Raw genomic sequence first — 11,041 nt, 5'->3', positions numbered from 1 at the left:
GGCAGGAGGACTCCAAGTTTAACTCCAGCCTGGGCAACTTAGAAACTTAGCAAAACCCTGCCTCCAAAAAGAAAGGTCTGGGTATGTAGCACAGTGCAAAGCCCTGGGTTCAGTCCCTAGTACCAAAAAAAGGCGTCCTACCCTTTCAGCTTTCCCCCAGCACGGACTCTTGATGGTGTGGGTTGGCCAACAGCTGACAGGTGGACCTGTCCACAGGGGTCCTGTGCCCCCCACCAGTGCACCCCCCATGGCAGTGCCCCATGGTGGCCTGGAGGGGGGCAGCACTGGGCCACCAGGCCCTACCTGCTGTGCGGAACATGTCATTTTGCAGCGTCCAAGGAAACTCCAGCAGACAGATCCGGAGGGTACCGGAGCTGGCACCTTGCTCCAAACAAACCCCATCTCCATATGGGTGCTGCCAGCTGCCCAGCCCCGCTGTACCCACGGGGTGACTCCCTGGGTCCCGGAGGGCCGGCTCTGTCACAGCGCACTGGGAGAAGGGGACCGTTGTCTTCTGGCCTGTGCTCAGAGTGAGACAGGACGAGGCCCACTCCACACCCCTACCTGAGTCTACCCGTGGGACATTTCCAGAAGAGGACAGAAATCTTCCACCAGGAGGCTTGGGCTCAAAAGAGGAGCGAGATTTTCATTTCTTCCCAGATTTCCTTTCTAGAGTTTAGACCTCTTTCTGCCTTGAATGTGTGTAATTTTTTTCACCAAAGAAGAAAAAGCTATAAAAAATGGATTAGAGTGATCGCTGCGTTGCATTTTACTGGCCATTTGCAAACTGCTTTCTCTGAACCACTCTGTAGGAAGGAGAGGAGGACATGACAATGCTAGGGACTGACTGTCCCCGATTTTCAGGGCGGAGCCCTCCCCCCAGCGCCAGCTCCTCAGCCATGCTGCCTGTGCCCTGGAGCCGGCCGACCTCGACTGAAAACGTGCGCCCAACCTCTGCCCCTTTCAGCACTGGGTGCCAGGTGCCGGGTCTCAGCGGCAGAAAATGGACAGACGCGCCGGGGCCCTGACCCCAGACTCCACACTACATGGACCATGAGCACAAGTGCCTGCTGCGTAAGCCCCTAGTCTGTGACGTTTTACTGTGGTGACTGGCACAGACCGAGACGTGCGCCTGCACGGCAAGGCGGCACAAGAGTGCCCGGCCCTTGGAGCACACCGTCGGGCTGACCTTTGCCACGTGTCACCCTGGCCTCCGGGAGGAGCGCGGGAGAGTGTCACTGTTGTGAGGACAGCTGTAACTCTCCCAGACACTGGTCCTTTTCCTCTTAGAGAGGCTGATCGTGCCCCTGGCCAGCTCCTCTTCTGCAGTGGACACACAGAAAAGGGGTCGTGGCCTTGCAGGAACTGCCACGCGCACTTTCACCTCCTGCGAGCAACGGCAGGGCCTCTCCCCTGTCTTTCCCCTTTAGTCCTGCTTGTTTTCACCCTTTTATGATGGAAATTTTCAAATATACGCAAAAGAAGAGAAAGTGGTGAGCTGGAACCGCGCCTGTCCCTCAAGCCCCGCCAGTGGCCACCGATGGCCAGTTTTGTTTATGTCCACACCCACACTTCCCCGCCAGCACTGCATCCTCTTCTTGTTCTTCAAATGTGAGGTCTGAGTCTCGTAAAGCTCCCCCGTCCCCTAAACTACGCAGGTTGGTGGTTTTTAGCATCTTCACAAGGCGGAACCGGCACCGTAGAAGTCCGAGGCGTCTGGCCGCCCACCCACAGCTGTATCATTCCTCGCTGTGTCACTGATTGTTTTGAAGCAAACCCCAGCACCTCGTCTCACACAGGACTATTTCAGAACGCATTTCTAACACAGCAAAGCTGCTTTTGCTGTAACCTTGCCGTGGGTCACTGGCACACCAACCCTTCCTCTACTGGACGGTCGGTGTTCCCCCACCACTGTCCACTGACCGCTTCTCTTCCCGTCCCGACAGAGCCTGCAGTTCACACGGTCAGGTCCACACGGGGCTTTCTCCATCTGCGGCAGGCCCCCTCCCTCTGGGCCGCGTGTGTGTTTCCTGGCCTTTATTTATCTGGGGACACCAGGTGGCTTTTCCTGTAGAGCTCCCTGCACTCCTCGAGGGCCAATGGCAGCTCCCTGGTGCCCCACTGTGGCTTCCTGTGACTGGTGGGGGGACAGTGAGTCTGAGCCATTTCGGCTGAGCTGCGGCAAGGGCACCCCGTGGGTAGCAGGGTTTCCTGTGTCCCCCCTGCACCCCAGTCTGTCCGAGGGATTCTTTCAACGTGAAGACTGTTCTCTGAGGTCGGGGTCATCTGCCCACAGTGGCCGGCCTCGCCTCAGCCTCTCCCCTGGGTGGGGCAGTGGTGGCCGAAGCCTGGCCCTCATGGTTCTAGGGGCTTTGGAGGGTGACGCTCTTCCCCTCATGCCTCTATTTTGTTAGCAGGCATTCATCAAACAATGAGGACATTTCTTCATCTCTTTATTAGCCCATTTCTCTGGGCTATGGGTGTTGTTGTTTTTTTGAGACAGGGTCTCACTGTGTACTGCTGGCTGGTCTTGGACTCACTATGTAGCCCAGGTTGGCCTTGGACTCACAGAGATCCTCCTGCCTCAGCCTCCCAGGTCCTAGGATTGTGGGTGTGGACACCACACCGGGCCCATTTTCTGAATGAGCAGATGGGATCTTAGCATCCCCCAGGGGTGACCTGTGACCTTTTGTAAAGTCACGGATGATTCGCAGGCTGGTCTGTTTCAACCCACTGACACGCCGCCCTTTCCCATCCTCAGACTGCCCCTCCCCGGCTGACGAGGCCCCTCCCACTCACGCGTGGTGTCGACACACGGCTTTTCCTCTCTACCCCGGACACTTTCTCCCTCCGAGCCTAGGGTCCACGCCTCCAAGGGTGGCAGGGAGGGGGCTGCCCCGGGCCGCAGGCGGGCTGTGGACACCACATTGCTGCTCTGTGGGCCGCAGCTTCTAGCTCATCTTGTGGGACAAGAGAAAAGCACGTTACAGACGCAAGCTGACGTTTGGACCTCAGCCCCATAGACGGCAGAAATGTGACTTACAGATTGCGTGATTTTCCTTTACGCTTAAAAATCTCGTCTCCACAGCCCAGAGTGTAGCTCAGTGGTAAAATGCTCAACTAGGATGTCTGGGCCTTGGGTTCAAACTCCAGTACCACAAAGAGGGAGAGACTGGGTTCCTAACAACACTAAGATTATAACTATTTTTTGGTTTTTTTCCGGTACCGGGAATCAAACTCACGACCTTGCACTTGCCAGGCAGGCGCTGTGCCCCTGAGCTAAATCCCCAGCCCCTAAGATTATTACTATTACATAAACAATACCATCATTATTACTAAATATTAGCAAATTAATGCGATTGCTAAATAAGGTTATATATTCCTTAGCAGCTGTGTGAAATCCAGGGGACACTGGGTTGGGTTGTTTTTAGCTATAGTTTTGCGTTTCGTTTTGGATGTTTTGGCCAATCACGCGCCAGTCACTGACCAGGCACATGCGTGTGTCACTCGCTCCTCTAGCCCACTCCTAATACGAGCTGGTTGCAGACCCGTCAGTGTCTGATTTCTCAGCCTGCCCCTCGGGGTCCTAGAGTCCCTTCAAGGTCACACACCCCCAGTGCTCTAACTTCTGCCTATTAGACCCATCCGCCTCCCAACAGCACCACAAGTGGGGGTCAAGTGCCTAACACGGGGCCTTTAAGGGTCATTCCAGACCTGGTGTCTCGGTTACTTTTCTCTCATTGCTGAGACAAAATACCCGACACCTAGAATTAAGGAAGGAAAGGTTTATTTAGCTCACAGTCTGTGGAGGTTTCAGTCCATACTCAGCTGGCTCCAAGGCAGGGTGGCACATGGCAGGGGGCAACCATTCATGATGGCAGAAGACAGCAAAAGCAACAAGAGCAGAAGGGAGGAGTGGTGGCAGGCAGCCTCTTTCTCTCCCTTACATATGCAATCTGTCAGCCCCAGGGAGGGTATAGCACTCACTTAAACTCTAAACGCTGGCCCCATGACTGCATGTGTCTTTGGGGGGGACACCCAGACACAAACCATAGACATGGGGAAAATAGGTGCTGGACCCATCTGTTTAATGAGTGAATCTACGTCCAGCATCTCTGGGTTTCCAAGGGGGTGGAGGCCGTGACCCCGCCAGCACCCAAGCCTGCAGACGCTCAGTCCCTGCGCGCAGTGGCAGAGTGTTCGCTTCTGCCTGCACGTCCCCTGTGTACATCAGGACACCTCTGTCACTTGTAACACCCAAAATGACACAGGGGCTTGTACAGTGTCATCCTGAGTTCCCAGGGAATAACGAGACGAAAAGGCTGTAGGTGCTCGGGATGGGCCCAAACTCTTCTGCAGGTATTTTCAACCCGTGCTGGTGGGAACCACGGGTTTGGGACCGTCCGACATGGCTCACCACATGGCTCACGGATGTGTGCTGAGGGCCCTTTAGGTCCAGGTGCTGTGGTGCTGCTTCCCGGCTCTGTGCTGGAGGCTGGGCTGCAACGGGGAGAAGAGACTTGTGAGGCCTTAGTCCACATGGACCCTGACCTTTAATTACCCTCCGCCTATTAGCCAGCCTAATGCAGCTCAGCCTCCTCACAGCCATGCACAGCTCTTCTAGGACAGCGCCTCCAGGTCATGTTCACGCAAGACTGGGGAACCCCCGCCTCCCTGAGCTTGGCCTTAGCGGTTGCGCATTGCAGTCTCAGGCAGACGCGGCATTTACCCTGGCGGTCGTCCTCCTCCTTCACCTTCCAACGTGGCTCCGTCGCTTAACCGGTCCCCTGTCCGCTCGGTCCCTGTCACTCGCGACCCTGGTGGGTCCTTCCCAATCCCAGCCACCTGAGCCTGTGCAAGCTCCTCCCTGCGCTTTGTGTCTTTATCTCTGACATGCGATGCTCACAGTGACTTAGCAGGGTGACGATGGCTCTAAATGGACCGATGACCAGGGTCACAGAGCCCACCTAGCACACATTCCAGCTCTCAAGGAAGGTGCTCTGTGTTAGTTGGACAGTAGTTGAGCTCGCTGTTGGCATGAAACCATCAGTTCAGCCCAGGCGTGGTGGCGCTCTCCTGTAATCCCAGCACTCGGGAGGCTGAGGCAGGAGGATCGTTGCAAGTTTGAGACCAGCCTGGGCTACAAAGTGAGCTCAAGTCCAGCCTGAACTGCAGAACCTGTCTCAAAAAAAGACAAAAAAAAAAAAAAGAAACCATCAGTTCACACAGTTATTCATCCAGATACAAATCTTCCTCCTGTGCAAGCACCCAGACCCTAGGGTCTCCTGTGGTCTGAGGGACAGTGCCAGGCTCTCCAGCTCCTTGCAGAGCTGTGTGGCACACCAGGCGTCACCTAAATATTTCTAAGGTAAACAAGCCACCTGGCTCAGTGGCCACTGACCTGAGGATGAGGGACAGTTAACGTCCTGTATCCACTCATCGTTTATTGCTCTGTGATCTTCACCCATTCAGTGGGCCCCACCCCGAGGGCCCCAGAGGAGTCTCCTGAGTATTTCTGTATTTGTGCCACTTGTCCTACCGAAGACCCAGCCCCCCTGCATACAATGTGATGCTCATTTAAAAGCTGAGTGGGGCTGGGGATTTAGCTCAGCGGCAAAGCGCCTGCCTGGCAAGCGCAAGGTCGTGAGTTTGGTTCCCGGTACCGGAGAAAAACAAAAAACAAAAAACAAAAAAAAAATTAAAAGCTGGGTGACAGCGATGCTGCTCCTAAAAGCCTGAAGGCACAGTGGCCAACCTGAAGCAGCGCACACGCAGGGCCGTTCACAGCAGAACCGCTCGGGAGGGGTTTTCTGTGGACACGGGGGCCCTGCTCTACCTCTCCTAGCCGGTCCCCGCCTGCCGCCTGTGCTGAGCCACCCTCAATGTCACGTTCTGCAGAGCCCCATGGGCCCCATCCGGCCTTGGCACCCTGTGGCCTTGGCTGCCTTGGAGTATGAGGACCTTGGCTTCCAACCACGGCCCCGCCTGCGTTTTCCAGGCACAGTGGGGGGGCTTTACCACCGGGAGGCGGGGCCACCTGGGCGGGAGGCGGGCAGCTCTGGGGCAGTCGCATTCCATCCATCCCCGTGGAAGGCGGTCTGCGCCAGCGCAGGACAGCAGGACTTCCGAGGGCAGCACCTCGGCTCCAGCTCGGCACCTCTGCTCCACGGCCCAGAACAGAGGCGCAAATCTTCATTTCCCACCTGAAGTGACGGTCATAGGCCCGTCTGCCCCCTCATGAGCGTGTGCTGGGTCCCCATGGGCGGGAAGATCTCTACAGGCTGCAGGTTGGGGCACAGGTGGTGGCAGCGTCCGAGGGAGGTGCAGACATCGGGCCAGGACTCGGTCGGGGACTGAGGGCTGGGAGCTGGGGACGGGAAGGGGAGAGGGCGCTGCCTGGACCCGGCCGCCCCCAGCTCCCTGCCCTTGAACTCTCGGCGGCTGGGGCAGGGCCACCTCTCCGAACACGCAGGTCCCCAGGGCCCAGCTACGCGCAGCACTGGGGTACACTCCACTTAGCCTGGAGAGCACTGTCGGGCTTGGGCACCCCACTGCCCCGTCCAGGCTCCCCCAGCACCTGCCCCACCCAGGGTGGATCTGTGCCAGCTTCGCCCCAGCCTTGCACCAGCACTGCAGACCTTCCTGTGTGTGTAAACACACACACTGCACACGTACTACACACATGTTGCACAAACTGCACATACATACTACACACACAGCACTGCACTTCACATGCACACCACGGACTCTGCACATATACACTGCACACATCACACTGCACACGCATATTACACACACCGCACGCACACTGCTCACGTGGCAGGGGACCGCTGTAGAAGGTGACGCTCACTCCCTCTTCCTCCCACACAGATCAAAGTGGAGAACCAGCTCGACTACCAGGACATCACCAGCGTGGTGGCCATGGCCAAGACCTACGCCACCACCGAGGCCTTCATCGACTCCAAGTACGACATCCGCATCCAGAAGATCGGCTCCAACTACAAGGCTTACATGTGAGTCCCAGGCAGGGGGGCTGGAAGGGCGGGAGAGATGGAGATTGGCAGCGCCAGCATCCTGCCTCGGCCTCCCTGCACATCACAGCTCTCCCTGTCTCAAAATAAAAACTAAAAAGTTCTGTGGCTGTAGCTCAGTGTGCAGCCAATATGCGGAAAGCATCACGTAAAACAGATTACTGCACTGGGGCGTCTCTGGAACTGATAAAGCCAGGTAGAAGCTGGAAGTGGCAGCACACACCTACCATCTCAGCTGTTTCAGAGGCTGAGGCAGGAGGATCCCAAGTATGAGGCCAGCCTGGGCAGCTTAAAGAGACCCTGTGTTAAATAAAAAATAAAAGCCTGGGGATGCAGCTCATGGTGGAGCATCCCGGGCTCAAACCCCACGCCAGAAAAGGAAAAGAAAGAAGGAAACCACTGCCCAAGAGATCACACAGGGTCACATGGGGCTCTCGGGCTGCGCACTAGAAAGCCCAGCTCACAATTTCACAGGTTTCCACTTAAGGGAATTTATCAGAAAACCACAGGCGATCAGAAACTTTAAACACAAACCAACAAACCCTACTAAGGTTGCAGTGTGAGAGACACAGGCCCTGGGCAGCCCCGCGATCTGCGTGGCCAGAAGTGACAGGGGTGTCAAGGCTCGGCTGGGCCACGGGTCTGCCCTGAGTGTCCTCGGTGCTGCTCCCAAGATCCAGATCCCACGGAAACGGGGCTGCTTAGGGAGAGACAGAGGTGAAGACGGGGAGTCACAGGCAGGACCCAAAGCCGGCAGGGGATTCCCTCTGGAGACAGGGGTGCTGCGGCTACAGGAAGGCAGAGAGAACAGCCCCCGGGACCCCAAAGAGATCGACACAGGACGTCAGTCACTCTCGGGGCTGGGCTCATAGGTAGCATTGGTGACCGAGCTGGGGGAGGCAGGAGGTCGCAGCATTTGAAGAGGTCGCACGTTCCTGGGCCTCTGGGGAAGCTGCCACCACTGCCCTTTGACACAAGACCCTGGACAGCCAGCGGTGCGTGCTGCGGCACTTCGGAGTCCTGGCCGGCAACGTCTCCTGTGCACGACCGAGGGCCGTGTGGCCGTGCCAGGACCCCGGTGCACCCGCTGCCTGAGAAGGCTGCGCTGGCCACGCCGTGCACATCCGGCCCGTGGCCTCTGGCTGCTCCTGCACTACCTGGGCTGCCTCTTCCGCAGAGCGCCAGGTGGTGACTTCAGGCTTGAGGACCACGTAGTCTGTGTTTGAATCTCCACTCGCGGCCGATGCCTGGGCCACCGGAGCAGGCGCCAGGGGCAGACTAGGAGGACGCAGTGGCGGGAAGGCGGGCGCTGGTTCTCAGAACAAGTTCGGCCCCGTCTTGTCGTCCACCACCCGCTTCTGTGCCGAGGCCGGCGAGCTCACTCCGACCTCCTGCGTCCCCGGGTGCTCAGACCCCTCCGCCTGCTCCCAGTCGGCGCTGCCGACCGGCATGATGTCATTTCCCTCCGCTCCCCACTGTGTGAGCTCCCCTTGACATTGGCGACACCTTGTCCCAGCTTTTCTCTTGGGATGACCTCATCGCCTCATCGTTTATGCGCAGCCTCTTTGACCTGACAGCTACAGTTTGTCATCAGTTACAGTTTCCCAGACCCTGGGGTGGCTCGCACCAGGGAGGGCTCCGTGGACAGCGTGGCCCCCGCCCCAGCCGCTTCCTGCCCTGCCCGGTCCCTGCACGTCCGCACCTACCGTTTCAGGGCTCTCCGAGCAGACACAGAGAGGAAATATGAGTATATCATCCGCCACATGTGCACACACAGCCACGATTATTTCTCCCATGTCTGCCCATCTGCGTACTGAGCTAAAGAGGGCCACGAGGGTCAATGCCCCGACTCCTGTCCAGGGCCAGGCTGCACCAGGACTGGGTGTCGTTGCTGAGCAGCGGTCCTAGGGATTGATCCCAGGGAGCACTGAACTAGACCACTCAGCCCTTTTCCTTTTTAACTTTGAGACAGGCTCTAACCAACTTGTCCAGATTGGTGATGACCTTTCTACGTTCCTGCCTCAGCCTCCCAAATAGCTGGGATCACAGGCATGCACCACCGCATCCGGCTAAACATCTGCTGTGTATAAGCCGCCCCATTTGTGGCATTTTGCCGAGACAGCCCAAGTAGACGAAGGAACTCATAACAAGGCGATGTTTCCCGTGCTCTACCCCAGCTGCAGCCACATTTTCAGACTGCTGCCGGCACCGCTCCCTGCGTCCGCTGTGGTCACGGGTTTGTCCACCAAGAGCCCAGGCTGACGGCACAGGGCTGAGATGCGCTTTGGTGGCGCCTGGCTCCGAGCAGGACCAGAATAATAAGAGCGCCTGGCTCGGCCGGTTTTGTGAGGCTGCAGTGAGCGGTGCGGGACCCCACGACCCGCGGCCCTGACCCGGAGATCGTACACCGCAGTCTGCGCTTGCGTCATCGTGCTCCCGTGTCCCCTCGGCCTCGGCCCCGGACACCAGCTCTTCCTGTCTCCGCCCGCTCAGAATAATGGAGCGCCCATTGTGCTGGGAGATTTATGGGACCGCTTCCTTCCAGGCACACAAGAAGCCCTAAGAATGCTGGGGCCACAGTTGCTCGCGTTTTACCAAGGATGAGACAAAGATGCAGAGATGTTGCCATGGTTACTCCGCCAGCAAGTGCTGGAACCGGATTCAAACTCACATCTCTCTGACCCCTCCCGTCACCGGCTGGGTCCCACTGTCCCCGCTCAGCACAGGGGCTGCCTCCGGGGTCGCGTCAGGTGATGCTGTTTCCTCCCTAGGTCCCAGAACCCTTCTCTCCCCTGTGGCTGCTCACTCCCGGGCCGCCCTCCAGGCAGGTCTGAGGCACCTGGTCCTCAGGGCAGGGAGTGGTACTGAGACACTGCAGCCCTGGGCCGGTCCCCAGAGGAAACTGCACTGACCCCCAGGGGAGACAGGACCCCAGGGCAGGAGCCTCACCCAGCGGGTGAAAGGGGGGCTCTGCTGCCCTTCAGAGGGGGCCGCAGGGTGGAAGCAAGAGGTGGAGGCAAAGCTGGCAGCAGAGTCCACATGGGCACATGAGACCGTGACAGGGTGAGAAGCCAGGCACAGGGAGCATGGGAGGTGGCAGCTGCTGCTGGAGCAGAACAACCTCTAGGCACAGTGCAGAGAGGAGCGGGGGTGGGAAGACAGGCGAGACGGACAGCAGCTGATGGCCTGCCTGCCCCCCACAACGGGCAAAGTCCTCGCTCCTCCCTTTGGGGTTTGCAAAACATCCCAGAACCAACAGGGATGCGCTGCCCTGATTCTGCTTGAAAATAAGAGGTCCAGTGTGGTCGTCAGCCTCTTGTTACTGTCATACACACCTGGTGCAAGTCAATTTAAGAACAAGAAAGGTTGAGTTGGGCTCATAGTTTCAGAATTTCAGCCTCTGGTTCCACTGGGCTTCCGGCAGCCCCGGACACCACGCCCAGTGCACTGGGGGAAGTAGCCCACTTTTCTCAGACAGCCAGGAAGCCCAGGAGGAGACGGAGGGGCAGGAAGGGAGCCCACGTCCCCTCCGAGGGGCGCTTCCTGACCTGACTTCCTCCCGCCTGGCCAACCTCTCAAAGGCTCCCTCTCTAACCAGCAACAGACTGCAGACCCAGCCCCCAGCATGGGGCCCTTTTGGGGCGCTGCTCCAGCACAAGGTCAGGTCGATCTTCTCAGTGTCAGCATTTTTGGAAATTATCTTTAAATGTAAAAAATAATAATAATAATACAGGAAATGATACATAAGACCCAGCAGATCTGTCAGTCATCCCGGGAGGACAGTGAGAGCAGGAAAACAGCCGGGGGTGTACACCCAGAAGCTGCGCCATAGCTTGGGCCAGACACCGGGCACGGGCCCTCATGGCCAGCGTGGGAAGGGCAGCGAGCCGGTGGCCAGGGCGTCCCTAACGCTGTGCTCTGCCGCAGGAGGACCTCCATCTCCGGGAACTGGAAGGCCAACACGGGCTCCGCCATGCTGGAGCAGGTGGCCATGACGGAGCGGTAAGGAC

At 58.0% G+C, this 11,041-nt stretch overlaps 1 protein-coding gene across 2 annotated transcripts in view; it reads left to right on the top strand.

The window, feature by feature from the left end:
• Positions 1–11,041, top strand: part of Syn3 (synapsin III) — a 312,814-nt gene that overhangs the window by 281,823 nt on the left and 19,950 nt on the right. For both annotated transcript variants that reach the window (XM_005374650.1, XM_013519163.1), the window contains exons 8-9: positions 6,871–7,013; positions 10,959–11,033. In XM_005374650.1, coding sequence (XP_005374707.1) covers positions 6,871–7,013; positions 10,959–11,033 — 218 coding nt within the window. The remainder of the gene's footprint in view (positions 1–6,870; positions 7,014–10,958; positions 11,034–11,041) is intronic.

Source organism: Chinchilla lanigera, unplaced genomic scaffold (assembly GCF_000276665.1).
Source record: "Chinchilla lanigera isolate Chin_1 unplaced genomic scaffold, ChiLan1.0 scaffold00004, whole genome shotgun sequence".
Lineage (NCBI taxonomy): Eukaryota > Metazoa > Chordata > Mammalia > Rodentia > Chinchillidae > Chinchilla > Chinchilla lanigera.
Note: the sequence above shows the minus strand (reverse complement) of the source record. Positions and strands in the feature narration are given on the sequence as shown.